The following is a 20866-nucleotide window of genomic DNA, read 5'->3' on the forward strand; positions in this document are numbered from 1 at the left end:
TAAAGTTAAAAATTCTTTTTGATTTATTCAAAAAAATGTTCCCAATATTTTGCAAATTAATTACAAATAATTGTAAATTTATTTTTAGAACTTACAAATCAATATGTTGTTTTGAAAAATTTCAACTTTAAATATTATATAGCATTTTATTTTAAATACCTACTTAATTTTAAAATTTACCTTGTTATATTTAATTTTTAATGTGATAGTTTAGTATTAAATAATAATAGGTATAGATAAAATATAAATTAACTATGATAATTTTACGCTGTAATATACAATTTAATATAACTACAGTCTTTGAATACAATAGCTATAAATGTCACAAAACAGTAACCTAGAATGAATGTTAAAAATAATTTCAAATAACATCAAAACATAATTTATTTTTAGTAAAAATAGTTAATAATATATTAAATTAAATATGTGTTTAAAATTAAAATATTGCAATTCATGTGACAATTAAGTAGCTACTACGAATTATATAGTTTCAAAATTATTATGAATTCTCAAATTCGTCATTTCGAATTATGATATATAAATATATAAATAATTGGAATCATTAATTATAATTACGTTTTAAGCTCTAATGTAAGAATAAATGGGTTTGACTAATCTAAAAATATATTGGTAATTTATGATATATCGCAATAGTTAACAGAACTATATGTTTAAATACAATAGCTTTCCTAAGAGACGCAATAGCGAGCCCATAGTCAAATTATGAACCTCAGGTCTATAAGAAGAGAAATGGGGATGTTATGTATGAAGTTTCGTAGCACAGTACTTTTAAATGTATCATAGCCATCGACTCCTCAGCATCTTAACATCACACTAGATACAATATAATATAAACATACGATATATGACTATTGACTATAGTAATTAAATATTAGTATTTTTTAAAAAAAAAATATCAACTTACTGTAACATTAAAAGTAAAATAAATAACTCCAATAGCTATTTATACATAGCAAAAAAAATATATCATGAAATATAGTTTGTGATATAGACAATACACAATAATAGGTACTCATGAAGTTGAACATACCCATAATAGTGACTCACTAAACAACCTTTATAATACATAAAAGAGCGGTACATACTTGACTACCTTTTTAAAGAGTATTTATACATATTAGGATGTTTCATAAATTGCGCAATTTTTGAATATGGTATAAATCAGTAAAAATCATAAATAAATTCAAAATTTTTATTTTATTACACTAAAAATACATTTCAATTTAATGTTTAAAAATTATATCCACCATATTTCCATCTCCATTGTCTCTGCAGGCTGTCATTCCAAGACTCATATTTACACTCTCTTGCAATACCAATTTGTACGCTTTCGACCTAGACTATTTTGAATTTCAACTGAACCAGTTTGTTCAAATCTTCGTATTAACCTCAGAATTATTCATACAGTAGGAGCTTTTACCGTCCAAAAGTCATGCTGATTTAACGGACAGTCACAGCTGAACACTCGCTGTTATTATATTAAGTTTTGTGTATAAGTATACACTTATGGTTACTAAATCTCTTCATGATAATTAAGTTTAACAAAAACAAATTATCTTATAATCAGAATGATAATATATTTCAAAAATAATTAAAATATGGGTGACAACTTTCAAACAAAAGAATCTCACAACTATCAAAAATTGCGCACTTTATAAAACACCCTTTAGAAGTATTCCTTAATATAATCCTGTAAAGATGCTGTGATTTGTGCTGATTACTAATTTTTCCAACATTTTCATTTACATGTTTACAAATAATAGTAAATTCATACTTATTTCATGAATTATAGGTAAACGTACTAAGTTTATAAGTTTCACTTTAATCAATTATTAGTATAGTTTGTAAATAATGTGCTTTGAAGTTATGATCTACATCTACCTTCACAACTTTCTAAAATTATAAAAGACTGTTTTGTTATAAAATAATATTAAAAAATCAGCAATATCGCATTTTTCATGAAAATGTGATCTTATATATTTAATTATGTCATATTTAAAAAAAAAAATTATTTGAATATTTACAATCTATACTTTTGTAAAATTAATTAGTAGATTTTATAATAAAATTCTTTGGCTTATATAGAAGATATCCAGAAAAGTCATTGTCAAGTTTAGTAATCTTTTAATCTTACATATTAAATAGTAAAACCCTGTGCTACGTTTAAGACGTATGGTCAAATTTTTTAGAAAGGTCTTGAACATTTTCTGGTATTAGTTTAATATTCATTAGAGTTATGTGTTCAATAATGTAAAATATTATCAATACTTAGTTCTATACAATACATTTATTTAAATAAAAATAAAAATAATATATATTTATAAAATTTCTTAGTGAAATATAGCATAAACGAAACTAATTATTCACTAGTTTAATAATAATTACGTATTTATCTTATGTAAAAGGATATCATCGTCGACAAATGCTGAATACATCATCGAATTAAAAAAAAAAAAACCATAACTATCTAAATAAATTTTAGTTTTATTTTCTCTAATATACTTTATATAATGATTTAAATTGTATTCTTATTTTAAAACATTTATAATATTTGAAGAACCTGGAAGTATATAATACAGATTACAGAGAATGATATATTGTGTTCATAATGAAAAAAAATTGTGTCTAACAAGGTGTTGTGCATTTGCCTCGGCATACATGAGTCTTTTTTTTTTTTTTTGTTAAATACTTGTATTTATAACCAATGTTACATTTAGAAGTACCCATATTATGTATGACTTTATTAAACAACGCGATACTAATATATTATTATGCTAGAAATACTGTATATCTGTACTCTCAGTCGTAAAGAGGATGCGTGAATTAAATCAATACATTGTTAGGCATTCAAATCACTATAGTCTTTAATTATTAGTTTCATGAACGCATATTATGTACGTACCTAGTTATATTCAGTTCGATATTGTTTGAGTATACTTAATTGTTAATAGGGTGTAGCTTTCAGTATTCGTTAATAATATAAGACCTAATCCTTCTAATTACCGAATGTTTTAAGTACACCTACGCTGCAAGAATGTTAGATATTGTACTATATATGTTTAACTAACTGGATTTTAATTTATTGTTTGACCGCATAAACATTAAAAATTAATAATAATGTCAGACGTTGTCAAGCCACGTTTCATAGCTGTAGCAATCAAATCTTGCGTAATAAAAAACTATTTAAAATTACCTAAACATTTTAAAATATTAAAGACGTAACGTAAACCAGCTGGTCTCAAATAAAACTCAAAAACTATCTATGTTAAATTATGTATTAATTTATAGTCAATTTATTAAGAAGTTTTCTATAATATCAATTTAATTAAAAATTTCTACACCCAATTTTTTTAAATTAAATAAATGGACATAATAACTAGTTGGATAGATTAAAATCTATGTACATAGTTCAATATAAACAGGCCACATTAATAAAAATAATTCATACATTTTACGTCACCGAGTAACTGAATAATACAATATTATAAGCACAAAAAAGAAAACTTATCATTTAAACTTACAGTTCAGATAAATGTGTGTATATATTTATGTAAAAAGTGATTCTTTTAAAAGTAAATACTTATTATTTTAAAAAATATTCACGTATTTGAAAATATATTTTTACATAATTTTAAATCGTTAAATAATATTTTTTGCAAACTATTATTTTATCATTATTTTTGTCGTTTTATTTGTTTAAGATTTCACTTTTTAATATCAACTACATTTTAAATTTCATATCACAAAATAAAATATTTTTTCAAGTGGAGTATATTATATAAACATCGAACTTTGATTTATAATGTAAATACTTTGCAAACTTTTAGTCTAAAACCTTTTTCATATATACATTAAAAACTTTTAACTAGGTATGTAAAATTAACTCCATATTTCAAATATGTTTTGTTCATAAGTAATTAAAATCTCAAAAAAATGGATCTATTTTGAAATATGTTACTAAAATAGTATGATGTTATCAAAAAAAGTAAAAACTATAATGATTAAAAATAGAAATGTACGTATTTTTTTCAAGAATATTATTTTGCATGACTTAAACTATATAAGAAAATACATTTCTAAAAACGTCAACATATTTTAAAAATGTATTTTTTTTTAGCCTTAAAATAATCCACCTCGTATAATATGTATATAATAAAATATATTATTTGTAATAAGTTTATTTATATTACAAATTTTAAACATTTTATTAAATTAAGTAATGAGAAATATGGTTGATATATTCTGTATTGTATTTAATTTAAAATAAAATAGATTTCAGTCAAAGAATAAAATGATTTAAAATGTTTTCAATTATTTCTATGATAAAACTATAAGTAAAATCCATAAAAATACCTAATTAAAACAATTATACAATATGGGTATCCATTATTATTTATATTTTTAACAAATTAATTTAAATAAGCTAATCTCAGATTTAGTCACTCTTCTATTTTTTTTTTTTTTTTTTTTTTAATGCATATAACTATATATTTACTGAAATGAAATTAATCTCACATTGATGCATGTATTAAATAAATACATTTCTAAAAATATTTAATATTTTCACTACTAATATAACATGAAGATTATACTCTAACTCAAAATGTTTTTTGTTATTGAAAAAAAAAAACACAAAAAATGATTATGTGCGATGAAGAGAAAACAAATGAAGGAAATAAAGTAAATACCTATTAATTTCCTTAAATTTTGTTTTTTTGCTATGTATTTAATATGTCTATCGACAAATATGATACTCGTATATTTAAATAGAAAAGTTATAAATTATATGTTTAAGTACCTTTAAAGTAAATGAATATTGTACTTTATTTATGGTACTTAAAATATTATTTGTTTATAAAGAGGAAAATAAAATTCTACTTTAAGAAGTTTTTTTTTTTTTTTTTATCAGGGGAAATCTTTTTGAAAAACATTTGTTTAAATATATACATATTTTTTTAATGTAGTTTCAAAAAATACAAACGTTAACTAAAAAATGAGTGCTTCTTGGTTAAATAAAAAATATAAGCTAAATTGAAACGTACACAAATTTTCATAATGGTTTAAAATATGGTGTTCGTGGAAAAAAAAAATCTTACTGATACTCAAATCTAGAATTTATGTTATTATATTGAAGGTATGATCCCAAGAAATTTTTGTAATATGTTATTTCGAAAAAATTAAAATGAACCAATTGGACTATCAATTGGCTATGGAGGCTGTAGTCTTTGAAATAGAAGCAGGAGATCTTGTCAGGACTTTAAGTTGGTTTAACAAAGAAACTTTGTATTAATTAAATAAGAAAATAAAATTTAGCAATCTATTGTCTGACTCATTTACAAAAAACACGGTCGAAATACCCAAGATACTTTCAGTTTTCCAACATTTGTACAAATCACGGTGAATGTTATTTAACAGAAATGTGTAATACTGTTTTTATATAAACTAATTGCTACAATTAGGTTCAAATAAAAATAAATATATATACATCGTTTACGCAATGGATTTGGTAGAGAATAAGTGGGCATTAAACTGAAACGACTTCAAAGACCCACCGAATTGCTGTCCAGTCTGTTTTTGGTAGTTATATCGAAAGCACATCAAGGACGGGTGAATAACAAATTGAGTTATTTTTGGATTTTCACCAGTATGATAAATTATTCATAATTTAAACAAAAATAAATTATACAGGATTGTAGTATAGTATGCTATGGTTGGAGAGTATACCATTATGTATTATAAATTATAACTTATAAGTTTATAGGTATAAAAACGGGTGACAGAAAAAAATTGAGTGTTATGAAAATTTACTGTCCTGTTATACCTATTGTAATAGGCATATAACAGATAAGGGTTATGGTAAAAGATAGTCACGGGATGTATTTGTTTGCGTCTGAGGGTATGAGGGGGACGGATCAAAAGATTATAATACCCGGGAACAGCTTAACGGGGTGCGCAGACTCTATTTGAAATTATATTGACTGTGAATATGAAAAAAAAAAAATGTGAAAATGAGTCAATATCGAACGTTTTGTGAGTTACTGCAACGGATGTATTATATTTAAATTCAGTGACGAATCCTTATATATTAAAATGGTTTTGAGCGAAGACAGTTAGTCAGTCTTTATTTCTAATTGAATTGCATAAATAATATTATAATATAATACATTTATATTACAATGAGTAATTCATTTTTTTATTTATATAATATAGGTTGTTGTTAAACTTTATTTTTAAACAAAAACCATTGTATATATTATATTATTATTAATAAGTATAATAGTATATCATTAAATAACATTTCTGTTAAATAGTTTAAAGTTAAAACGGACATTAAAAGTCAATGTTAATGTTACATGATGGCAATACCTACATAATATAGTTAATATCTAATATAGGGTATAAATGACATATTAATAACAAACAACTAATTTGAAAGGATTTTAATGTTAATAATATCATACAAGATACAATATTATATCGAGTACAAATTAAGGTATATTAAAATAAAATTGTAATATAATATATATATATTACTTTAATGATAACCTAATACATATAACAAACGATGAAAATAGACTATTTTGGCATACGTAAGTATATATTATAACAGATTATTACTGTACATTTCATAAATTAATCGAAAATAAATAAACTAGATTAGTGGGACTCCATAATAATATAGTATGAATATAAGATGACTCAAGCATGTGGATATATCATACGAAATAAACATTATAATACTGCTCTGATGTAAAATATAATTTTATTATACTAAATAAATGCGTAAATGAAAGAGCTTACAATGATTAGTCTTATGATACTGTTATCTTGTAATATTTTATACTCCATGATTTAGTTATACATTTTGAGAATTTAACGATATTTTACCAAATATAGTGTATATGTTTTCATATGTGTATGCATGGGGTGTTTTTGCATACTTTATGGACTAAAGAAGACACTTATTTGGAGGGTATCATATGAAAAAAAACCCTAAATTAACAATTTTTAAAAAGAAAAAAATGATGAAATTTCAAATTTGTATGTGTGATCTACGTATGTTTACGGTTTAATTAATTAATATGATAAGAATTATGAAATTATATAATTTATTATATAAATTATATATTTGTTTAATGAATATAATTTATGAAATAAAATATGATTTTATTATTAAATATAAAAAAAAAAATGCCAAACATCTATTATTTTCTTCGACTAAACTTAGCGATGATAAAAATAGTTAACATAAATATTTTTAAGGAAATAAATATAGACATTTATTTTGAATCATTTGTATTTTTAGGGAGCATATTCTATAAACCGCATATCCTATGACCAAATTCTGCACTCGTCTATGTATATTATAATTTTATTTTCATTTGTGGTTGTGTTATATTGATATAGAATACACATGTGCAATTATTTAGTCTTGGCATATTATTCATTTTATTCGTTAAATTACACAAATTCTATGACAGAAAAAAAAAGTTTTCAGTTTTTATTTTTTTTTTGAAAAATATTTTACAATATAATAATATTACATGTAAGTAGTACACAAAATATAATTTTAATTCGATAGTATACACTATACATAGTTCTATACAATCAAAACAATTTATTCCACAATGAAAAACTTACATTATCACGCACACATAAAACATAGCAATAATTAGTATATGATTGAATAAAGTATATTGGCATAATTTAATCTATAAAATATATTTACATCCCAATGTCCATGTATTAATACATTATATTCATGTTTTATGTCATGAAATTTCTAAAAATTATAAATTTAAAATTAATTTTTAGTTTAAAAACAAGTGTGGGAGAATTATAATTTTAAAAACTAATAAATAAAAAGTACTACATTTATTTCTTTTATGCAATAATTTAATACTCAAATAGAATTGTATTAATGGTATCCTGAAGATGGATTAATACTTTTCACTTGGGAAATAATATTTTATTTATTTAAATCTGAAAAAATGATACTTCTTTAAACTTAAAACAAATAAGTTCATAGTAGAAATATATTTTTAAACTGGTGAATGACAACTGTTAAATTTATATTACATTAGAAATGCCTTGTTTTTTTATAAATATAAAGTGAATTACGCTTTTTATACTACACATAACAAATCGTATATTATTTTCATTGTCTCCAATAATTTTTCTTTCAAGTATTATTCTTTAAATCAACCACAATTATATGATTTACCTATAGGTTAGATTCAAATATTTATAAATACTTTAATACATAACAGCTATATGTTGTTCTTTAAGCTTTAATCGTAAAATATATAATTTTCTTTAACATTTGGTTTAATAAACAAACAATTATTTCAGATCTTTAAGGTTATATTAACATTTTATAATAAATAAATATGTACTAAATGTAATTCATAAATAGTTAATATTTTAATACATATGTCTGAATATTCTTGCATTTAACTGCGACGCATGTACATTTGAATACAAAATAGGTGTTTATAATATAACTTTAATTAAAAATACCTAATATATTATTTAAGTCTAATAAATTACATACCTACAGAAAACAGGTACTTAACATGTTCGTTGTGTTTAATTTTCTGCACTTATACTAATAGTCTTTTAAATACACATCTGCGATATGCATAATTATAGTTTAGATAAATTGCTCTTAGAAAACTTTTATAAAAGTGTATTTTTATTTTTAGAAATCAAGTTTGTGTTTTGTTTCTTGACAAAAATATAACTAAAATACTTACATTAGGTACATCTAGATAAATTTAATAAGAGTTAAACAAATTTGCAAGATACTGATTTATACATTTTTTTATGATTTTATTTTACTTTTTTTTTTTTTTTTAATGTATTATTTTAGATATTTTTTATATAACCTAACCTTTGTCCTCCTCAAAACATTTTTCCTGAACGTTGTTATTTTATTGTCATACTTTTACTTACTTTACTTGTTTTAACATTTTATTTTTTAGTATAATAACATATATTTATAAAAAATTATTTTTGGTCCCTTTTAGTCACATTATTATCAATTAATTATTTTTGAGAGTCTGTTTTTTCTTCCTTAAACGCTTTAATTAAGTTTTATTGGTTATTCATATATAATACGTATTTACGGTACGTGCTTTTTTTTTGTGTATAATTATTTTACTCTGGAATCTAAATCTAACTGTTTCCAAATTCTTTACTCAATGACTTTCTTCCATTTTTACAAAGAGTCGTACTCGAATACGACATATTTTATTACATTTTAAATTATATAATCTTTTAAAAAGCTTCAATTAATGATCAAAATACCTACTATCTATAGTATTTGGATTAGATCGTGTAAGTTTATATAAAACACGACTGTGTCCCAATCCTTTTTTACCTGATAAAATTATAACATTATTGTATAACCAATGATATTTGTAAATAAAAAAAATATATTAACTATTAATTATAATATTATTTATAACTATTAATTATTTAGAAAAACAATTTAAAGAAAAAGAAAAATGTTCAACAAGTCAACAGTGATTATATGTTTTCAGTCCTAAGTCTGTAATTCAGAAGAAAAATTGTTATTTGAATTTATATATATATATATATATATATATAAGAAAAATTCTAGAATATTATTTTTTATTTTTTTTTTGTTTATTTAATGTTTTATTCAATCTGTTATAAAAAAAGAACAATAAAAACAATTGAGGAAGTAATATAGTAAAAAAAAAAAAAAATAATTAGGTAAATATAATAGAGCGTAGAGGCCTCCCAGTGGAGGTACTAAAAGAGTATTAAAATTTAGTTAGTCAGTAGGTTTCTACACCATTTGCGTTTTAGCCGTTTGGGGGGATTTCTAGAAATAGTCAAGGAAGAGATGTCGAGTATGAGTTGGTTTCCATGGTTTAAAATACGGTTGTAGAATTCATAGTGTGTTTTAGCCACGTCTGCAACAAAGGGTATGGAGAGGTCGTGATGGAGTGTGTGATTGGATGCTTTAGTGATTTGTCTTAGAGTTTTAAATTGAAAGATTTGTATTATATTGATGTCAGTAGCTTTTTCTGATTCCCAGATCTGTATACCATAGACTCATATTGGTTTAAGTAGCATTTTGTAAATAAGAAGCTTGTTATTCAGATGAATATGTTTGGAGGTCAGTAGGTGTCTTAGTTGGCGGCTACAATCGTTGAGTTTTAAACGTTTGGAGCGTATATGAGGAGCCCATGTGAGCCGGCGGTCTAGGGTTAATCCAAGATATTTGACGTTTTGAGAGTAGGGTAGAGGTTGATTATTGAAAAGTAGTTATGGACAATCTCTGGAGCGTAGTGTAAAGGTGGAATGGAGCGATTTCGTTTGGTTTAATTTAAGGCCCCATTCTGTGTAGTATGTACCATAAGGCTAGTAGGTCAAGATGGGTTTACATAAAGGAGGCAGCTATGCCTGGGTCAGAGTGGCATACAAGTAGTGCATTGTCATCCGCGAAGTCGGCTACTATTGTATTTTGAATAGTGGATTGATCCGCGGTGTAGATGTTAAAAAGGTGTGGTGCAATAACTGCACCTTGCGGGACATCATCTTCTTTTTTAGAAATATTTGAAAAAATTGATCTTGAGCGTACAGAGAAGATATGATTTTATAAGTAGATACAAGTATGGAGGGAAAAGTGCTTTAATTATGTAGAGAAGCCCTTGGTGCCAAACTCGATCAAATGCCTGTTCAACGTTCAGGAACACTCCTGTGCATATGAGTTTTTCTTCAAGAGAGAAGGAGATCTTATCCATAAGACGATGGATCTGATGTATTGTGGAATGATCGTATCTTAACCTGAATTGAGTGTTGGGAAGGTTTTTTTCTATGATTGGTAGGAGGTGTTTAAGAATCACTTTTTCGAAAATTTTTGAGAAGTAAGGTAAGAGGCTTATTGGTCTGAATGATTGAGGCATTTCTGTTGGTTTGCCTGACTTATGGATCATTATTATTATTGAATATTTCCAGAGTAAGGAAAAGTAGGTGAGCCTTATTATGGAATTGTAAATAAAAGTGAGTAACAGTAACGTCTTTTTTGGGAGATGAACTGCAACTTTGGATGAGATTAAATCATAACCAGGAAATTTGTGTTTCTGTGATTTATTAATTAGGTATGCGACTTTATGAAGAAATATATGTTTGGGTGGCATTGTCATAGGCAAAAGAGAGTCAAGGGATGTGTTTATTTCTTCAACTTTGATGGGGCTGAGTAATGAGTAGTGTGGTTTAAAATTCAATGAGAGGTGTTCATGGAAAATAGAATATTTAAAATTAAATATTATAATATAATAATATTACATTACAAAGTTGTATATAAATTATATATAGTATAAAAAAATATTATTTGTTCCGCAATCGTATTACAGTCAAAAATGTTAACGTTCAACTCCCTTTAACATATTCTAATTTTGACTCCTCATATTTCTAACCACATCTTGGGTAAATCTAATTTTACTGATAACATAAATAAAATATGATAAGCTATGGATTCAATTTTAAGACTACAGTTTCTGATTATTTATATATATATATATATGTGAGTGTGTGTGTGTAAATATAATATAGTTATACTAGCAATATTTAAAATTTTAAACAAGATTATACAGAAGTAAAAAACATATAAATGATGATTTTAAGTTGCACAGTATTTACTAATACAGTGTGAATTAACGTATATTGTTATCGTTGCTTTTAAATGTATTAAAAAGGAAAAAAAAATATGTTCAAAAATTTCTAAGATAGGACAATTCTTTATTTTGAAATACGTGTAGCTCCTAAAGTCAAACAACTTAGATTAGTCTTTTTGCAATAGAGAAATGTTAATGTAAATAATATATTATATTTTATAGGTAAATATTATGTTGTTATGGTAGATTCTACTTCATATCGCATCTACCCAATTCACATAAAAAATGCAATATTTCACTCATAACATGAATACTCGAATTCATTTTGAACGAATATATTATTATTATTTGTTGTTTATTGACATAATATAAAAGGGTTCAATGGATTGCCGTGTTGTACGATACTGAATTAAACTCAATATGATTTCTGTGTCTGATATATTTTGTTAAACATTTTTTATACAACACATATGTCTTTGTTAAATGTCACAATATTATTGATGCATCACCTATATGTACTTATGGAATGGGACCTCCGAGCGGCCTTGGAGTTCTCGTCCGTTTAATACTTGTAACATACAATAAGTTTCAGTTATGTTACATAAGTATCCAAAACGTTCAAAGGAGTTTTTTTGGCTCCAGTGGAAATAATAAAAATATGTTTAAATAAAAATCAATAAACTATTTATTTTTTTGAATTTTACAAACTGGATATTTCCACATTGGGTAACCATTTTAACATATTCATATTTTACACGTGTACTTATTTATATATATATATATATATATACATATATATAGTATATATTTGTTGTGTATACTATTTAATACTTAAATACTGTAAATTTATATTTAAAAAATATATTTAATAAATGGTAAAAATAATGGGAATATTTTAAAAGCACACTAAATTTTATTTGAAATAATTATTGATTTTGCATCTGGTTTTTATCGCTATTTTTTATAGCATATAATATACTATCGTACTATTAAGATAATTTCATCATAATATGTATGATTGCCATAGATGACTAAAAAGTTCACGAAAGTTTCTACATTAGCTTTAATCACATTTTATGTGGTACCATGGAATGCATTGACTACACAATATTTAAATATATGTACACCAAAAGCATACGTGTTAGTCATCTAAAAACAATGAGCATGACATTATATAGCTGTTTATTTTCCCAAGATAACTGTTGAGTAGACTGGAGCCTTTCACATTCTATAACGAGCACCGTAAAGTGCACATAGCAATAACGGTAAACATAGGTACTTTTCGTACTAAATGAATTGAATCATTATGCGTAATTATAAAATTATAAGTAAATCTACTCTAGTATGAATGGCGTTGAGTGTAATATAATAAACATTTAATTTAATTATTATCATAAATCCATTTATAGCTAACAAAATTAGTGGTTAGCAAATAGTGATTCTCCTTTAAAGAGTCTTCACCAAATGATATTTTATTTCACGACTTATTAGTTGTTTTACAAAATATTTATACCTACATTTATCATAAATAAAAGAACACTTTGTAAAATACAAACTTTTGAGGTTTACTCAATAATAATTAATAGTGAAGAATTATCATAAAACGTTTAAATTTATGTATTTATAAGTATTTTACTATTACTGAAAAATTGATCGACTTGTATAATCTTTCTTTGTAGTTATTCTAATTTTATAGCTATATTTTTACTTAAAAACTATTCTGTAACTGACTCAATTATAGTTATTATAACCTTAACTATATTTTTTATGTATTTTTTTAAACTACATTTTCTATATTATTTAAACCAAATAAAAAAAAAATATAAAAACTTTATTCAAAATATATTCAGTTTTTTTATAAAATAAAAACTAAATACCTCGGTAAATAAATGTTTTGTTCTTATAAAGGTTACAAATGCGAATTGTGATATTATCTTATATTAAATACAATACTAATAAAAAATCATAAATATTTTTATAGAACACTTTTGTTCAAAGTTTATAAACATGTTTTTATATTGTTTAAAATATTTATGTTTATAATATATATATATATATATTGTTTATCATGGATATATGTCAATTTTATAATAAAATTACATTTAAATGTGATCTATGTGTTACACTATATTATACCTTGACGTATTATCTTAACATTTTTGTTTTTTTTTTTAAATAATTAATATAATGTTAATCTGTATTTCAAATGTTATTTACCGATATTTATCTAACATGTTATTTCTTAAAATTTAGTTGAACTTATGATGTTTTGGCATTTTTATGTACTTACCCACCGTATTAAGGGATTACTTACACAGTGACCTATGAGCCGTACTACATGGTGTCTTTACGGATACGTTGGTAGAGCTCATAAGTTTTAATTCAATAATAATAATGATAATAAAAAAAAAAAAAAAAAAACTCGAATATCTAATGGCAAAACAATGTATTCATAAAAATAATAATAATAGAATAATTTGGGCGTCCAATGGCGATACAAAATAATAATAGTAATAGGAAATTAAGAATGACTGGTGGCAATGTAGTATGATAATAATAATAGTAAAAATAATTAGACCTTTTTTTAAAAAAGAAAAGAAAAGAAAAAAAAAAAGGAGGTAAAAGGGAAAAGACAAGTATACATTATGACATTGATGAAGTCTTGAGTTGGTGTTCTTATTGGTTGACCATTCGCCCTGCCGAGGACCCATGACAGTTGATTAGTCCATCTTTATTGGAGAAAAAAACAGCGTTATTTTTGGTTTGAAAAAAATATTTTAATGTGGCAGAATGTAATTGTTAGTTGCAAAAAAAAAAATAGAAAAAAGAAAAATTGAGGTTTTTTTCATTTCACAAAAAATATTGACGTACTGATTTATAGTTGCTCAAACCAGCGGTCGCGTAAAAATAATGAAGCTTTTTGAATTGGTTTTCTTGGCTATTGGTTTATAGGCTATGGTCAGCATATTGCACAGACTTCTATATTACACTAGATAAGGAACTCGAAGAATATTTTGAGGATTTACTTATTAGTGTCCGCCATTTTGTTGGATAGTAAAACATTGACATTGGCTATTCATCTACATAGCTCTACAAATTGAATATTATTACAAAATATAATATTCAATAATATTCAATAATTTCTTTTTATATTTTTTTTTATCTAAAGTAATTAATTAATAATATTTATAGTATTAATAAAATTATTTATAAACATTTATGTATAGTATTATATATATATAACCTAATACCAGTGTCGATATTAAATCAATTTTTAGTATTGCTCGTGAACTCTCTGAAACTTCTAAATACAAATATTTACTTACATACAAATTTTCTCAAAATCACATTGACTTACTTTTTTCAAAAATTCGAATAAGTTTTGGAAATAACAACAATCCTATCGTGATAGAATTCAAAACAGCAATAAAAAAGTTATTACTTAAACATTCAGTTTCATCGTCTTATGCTGCTAACTACATTCTTATGGACAGTACAAATACTGAAAGTATTTTTGAAATTCGTTGGGTAAAAACAAAAAGAATCTATAGATACTAAGGATATTATATTTGATGAAGTTAGTGATACTGAACTATTAGATTTAATTCCAAACAACTATGGTACAGACTTAATTAAGGAAAATATATTATGTTATATAAGTAGATTTATAGTTAGAAGTATCTACTTGAAAATTGATTGCGATACATGTATAGAAATTCTTATGTTTCTTCTAATTATAACTATTGTCATGCGTATACATTTTCTGTTTTACTGTATGTTAGAAATAGAGGAGGGTTGATAAAAAGCTCAATAGCTGTAATGAAAATTGTAAAATTTGTTGAAATTACATTATCTAATATCACTAGGTAATAATTTTCAAACATAAAATAGTGTGTAAGTTCTAAAATAATAGTTTATATAAAAAAATGATGTGTATAATAATAACATTTTTCATAATTTGAACTGCTGCGACGATTGGTTATTGAAGAGCCATACATTTAATTTAGATACTTTAAATGTAAACAGTATTAAAAAATTCGCTTACATCATCTGGCTTAGTCGAAATTATCCAATACTGTTAGTAAGCGCCGTTTACTTACTAAGTTGATTTTATTTAATAATCAGTGAAAACTAAGTATTAACAATAAAAATAAATAATTTTGTTTGATACATTGGACTTCAAAATATTAATTAATACCTAATATTAATTTATTAGTATTTTATATACCTATTATAAATTGTATTATAATATATTATATTATTTAATTATATATTTAAATATTACATAATATTGATCACTTATTAGTTTTTATTAAGTTAATAAATGAGAAAGTATAAAATATGGACTTTGTTATTTTTATTTTTTCCAAATGTTTAAAATATTCATTTATATTATGCGTAATGTATGTAGTTTTTTTCCAACCGACAAAATGGGGCCAACTGCTACGCGAGCTTCACTGATAACAATATAAATTATATAGAAGTTCCTTATCTAGTGTACTATAGAATTCTGTGGCATATTGTTGTGGGACAGTCCAATATCGGCGTCGAGAGGGAAGTTTACAATATTTGGGGACGTTATGCATACCTGCATGTCGAAGCAACGCGTCAGTGACGACGGTACCTAGCAACGATAATGTCGTAAGGACTTTACATTTATCTATATGTGAAAGCGGAGGACATTGGATATTTATATTATTATCTGCTTGCGCCGGATAATATACTTTTAATTATTTATACTAATATTACATGGATATGAACTATTTTTGTTGACTTTTTTTTTGAATAGAATAGAAATCTAGAATTTGGGGACGTTACAAACTAAAACATAAATTAAAAGAATCTGATATATTGAGAATTTTCCGAGGTTTAGTATATTTTAGATTTTAATAAAATATATAGGTTCCAATTGTGTTGTGAGCGAATGCCAGCTCTGAATATCAAAATTAATTACAAGTTAATCGAAATTCTATACGAATAAGAAAATATTAGGTAATTTTTATTTTACATTTTAAAACTCCTGAATGCATGACACACTTTAGAAACATAAGGTATTTATTTCTGAATTTTCGAAAACCTGTCGCCTATAAGTATTGATAAACTAGCTCTACTTTGTTTAGCTTTAACATATTTTAAATTAGATTAAACCATAAATATTTTTTATTTTTTTTTTTTTCACTTATTTTATAATTTATGTAAAGATATCATTTACGATAATTAAGTAAGAAAAATACAGAAATTCAGAGTACAATATTATATTATTTTTTTTATAATGTTTTTATTTTAATATATAAAATGGCTATTGCGAGAAACTCATAAGATAATATTAACTATATAGTACAATATATTTGATTGCTAAAAGATTCATTTTTTAATGGTTAAAAAATATTATGACTCGATTTTTATTTATTTTAGCTATATAATGAACTACTGATTATCGTTTCATTTAAAAAATAATATTTTTACAAAATTAGATAGATAATGATTATAATTATTTTGTTATATTTCAAAAATATTATTCATAGAAACTTAACATTTTTCTCCATTATACATATTATAATTATTATAATTTACTTCAAATAACGAATATTTAAATTAATTAAAATACAAATATATATATATTATGGACTTATTCGTGCCGTCTAGTGATATGCAGGGATTGGCTTATAAGAATAATAGGTACCTAGTTATATTATATAAAATAATATTTGAGCAACCATTGTATATTTATTTAACATAACTATAGGATTTATAGTTTATATTAAGTTAAAGTTATTTCAACCATTCACATAATAAATAAATTTAAAAACATACTAATAGTAATATAAATATATAGCTAAATATTTTTAGAAATATGGTGGTGAATCAGTTCGTCTCCGCTCATAATCATTTTACTTATAACATTATTTATAACTAATTTCAAGATAAGTGATAACCATATCCATTATAGTGACATACTTATCAAAAAGATTACATCTACTATACAGCATAACAACTTCCCTAGTTTTCATAATTAAAATGGTTTTATCTCTACAAACCGGCATTCTAATACATTGTACAATTTGTTATGTCATATACTTAATATTTATACATATATCAGTATGATGATAGATTTACTGAGTAATTTAGTATTTTGATATTTTGATATTTATCAATTATAATGAATAATCTATAATTTTTTTTATATATTTCAGATTCTGTACGTTATCACGCTACTATCAAATTAGTGAACATATCAGCTATTTTAAATGAAAACATCAATGAATATTTACAACTAAAAATTCTAAAATATGTAAGTATTTATTTCATCTCGTAGTTATACTATTAAATCAATAATTTGGTATTGAATCTGTTTAATATATGCAAACGACTTTATATAACTTTTAAATCAAAATGTGTTTAAAATTGAATTGAATTCATAAATATTTCTAAAATCTATTGATCAAATTATTCATTTCAGTTCAACTGTAATCATTTAGTTCAGTATATTTTAAAAATATTTTGTTACTACCTCACATGCTTTTGTAAAAAATACAGTTCTATTTACAGTTCGTACTCGCACTACACTGCATTGTACATTATTTACAATGAACAATGATATAGAAAAAAAAAGAGAAAAAAGGATGGTAAATCTTAAGGAATCTATAAAACAAAAGGGAAGTTCATTAAGCATTTGAAATTTGGATCTGTTTTAAAGCTGTGAACCAAAATGTAATTAAATCGGAAAAAGCGAGAGGATGCCTTGAAGCGAGCCGCCGCTCCTTAATTACCAACACTGGTTATTCGGAAAGCATACCATCGTTTTTGTTGCCTTCGACAATATTATATTTACTAAAATTATATATAAAAAATTATTTAATAAGTTTAATAGAAAAATCTTTAAAATATCATGGTCAAATCAGCTACATTTATTTCAAAAACAATTAATCGAAAAATTATTATTTTCGCCGTAAAAAACATTATTTTATAATGTTAATTCGATTTATTCATAGTAAGTTTTAACTATCTATTAAAACTGCAGTTATTAATTTCAACATTACACTGAAATTTATAAAACGAAATTATATTTACTTTTTATTTTTTTAAATTTTATTAGGTAATCTACAATCTGTACATTTTAGACACAAAAAGCATAAATTATATTTACTAAAATATTTTTATAAGTATTGCTATAATAGAGAGAAATTAATGTTACTACTACGTCATTATTATTAGCAATGATCATTTTATCTATGGGAAAGTTTCAGAATGTATCTACTAAGTTATTATTATGACAAATAAATGAAAATAAATATTTGATATTTATATAACAACTCAACATTGAAATTATAATAAAATTAAGTATTGTAACATACTATTATTAATATCAAACAATATAATGTCATATTACACATATTTATTTGGTATTCTACCTATTTAGACCCGAACGGACTACGAAGGACGCTAAAATCAATATTTTTATGATTATAATGACTAACACAGACAAACAAAACTTTTAAAATGTTAATCCTTTCAATCGCTATTTTGAATAAAATGTTTGATACCTGAAAACAAAAACATAATTTGAGATTTAGGTTATGTAAACATCTATATTCTAAAAATAAAAGTTAATTAATAATTGTGTTATATGATATACTATAAATTAAAATGTATCATAAATATAGATAATATTTATTACTACACATACTAAATATTACCATTGGAGAAGAGACAAACACATCCTACTACTGTGGATATTTAAATTAAATTAAAGTTTTTAAAAACATTGTTTTTACTGTATAGTTAAAGTGCCGCTACTAATTAATTAATTAATTGAATTATAACTCATAGGTATTCTAGGTAGGTATAAAAATAATCTATAGAGTCTATGGCCTAAAAGTTTGATAAATTAGCATTTATAGTAAATCACAGCTTCCAAGATAATCATTTAAAAAGTAACTCTATAGACGTCTTAAAAATAACTATACTTTTTATAGCGTCCTAATGAAATTAAAATATAAATTTCTTTACCATCCAAAAATTGTTTTCAATATTCTACATTTGTTTTTCAATTAAATTTTAATTTAATCACTTCACGATTTCAATTTAAAAAAATTTTGTTATAGATCGGTCTGAATTTAATTTTTAATTAATGTATTGTACATTTTTACATTAAAAATTACATATCTAAAGACCAAAGTTTGAAACTATTTAAAACTTGAGTGCATTATGCTATCGTGTAGTAATCAGCGGGTTGTAGAGTTAAAGGTAAATAATATAATAAATCAAGAGATCAAATTATGAATGATTACAATAATTGACGAAACATTTTCGTAATCAATAATCTATTTATTTTTATAAACTTCGCGTTAGTGCATGCGGCAACAGAAACAGTCATAGAAATTAATTCAAACGACATAATACATTAAGTATATAATTATTTTAAGTAGAATAGTATCATCTCCAATGATAAAATAGTAAAATATATTTAATTTTAACAGTTACATATATAGTATAAATACATTTTTAAATTACATTTTTTTTTTTTTTTTTTGAAGAATGGAAATAATATTAAGATTTTCATGGAACGCAACAGGAAATTTCTCAGTGTCTCGGTAGGCCAGTATGTACCTACACAATCAAGCCAGTTGATTAGAGTTTGATAGCAATACATTTTTGATATTCATGTCAATGTTATTTCATATTTTATTATATTTTTCTTTTGCTTAAATGCTTAAAATGGCAAATGATAAAGGATATCGATGTTGACTACTGAAAATTGTCACAAATAATTTTTTTTTAGATTTCTCAATTGACCCGATGACATTTTACTTTAACAAGCCATAGGCAATCATGGAAATAATATTGATAAAAGCAAAAATGATTGAAAGTCTATATCAGATTCATATAAACTGAATACAAAATTGATCTTGTCATAAAACGTCTTTAAATAATTATGATAAAATCTTTAAACACCATGAAAAAAATCAAAAAAATCACATAAATTATATCTCATAGTATATATACCATTTATCATTACAACCAAAACATAATTTTTATACATCAGTAATATTTTTGTGGTTTAGTGATCAACAATTTATCAAACGAAGATCCTACTACATTCTCATTAAAATCAATGTTTTTCATTACGTTGATAATAATTTATAGTCTAAGATACATATTATGTCTTTTATCGATCAACGTTTGTATAATTT

The 20866-nt window shown here is 23.9% G+C and overlaps 1 protein-coding gene across 1 annotated transcript in view; it reads left to right on the forward strand.

Moving 5' to 3' along the window:
- The window catches only part of LOC112604133 (protein crumbs-like), a 61219-nt gene extending 42925 nt beyond the window's left edge, over window positions 1-18294 (forward strand). Inside the window, exons 5-6 of the mRNA XM_025353027.1 lie at window positions 17867-17964; window positions 18222-18294. Of these exons, the coding sequence (XP_025208812.1) occupies window positions 17867-17964; window positions 18222-18263 (140 nt within the window). The 3' untranslated portion in view covers window positions 18264-18294. The remainder of the gene's footprint in view (window positions 1-17866; window positions 17965-18221) is intronic.
- The last annotated feature ends 2572 nt before the right edge of the window (window positions 18295-20866 follow it).

Source organism: Melanaphis sacchari, unplaced genomic scaffold (assembly GCF_002803265.2).
Source record: "Melanaphis sacchari strain LSU unplaced genomic scaffold, SCAv2.0 Contig11_pilon_pilon, whole genome shotgun sequence".
Lineage (NCBI taxonomy): Eukaryota > Metazoa > Arthropoda > Insecta > Hemiptera > Aphididae > Melanaphis > Melanaphis sacchari.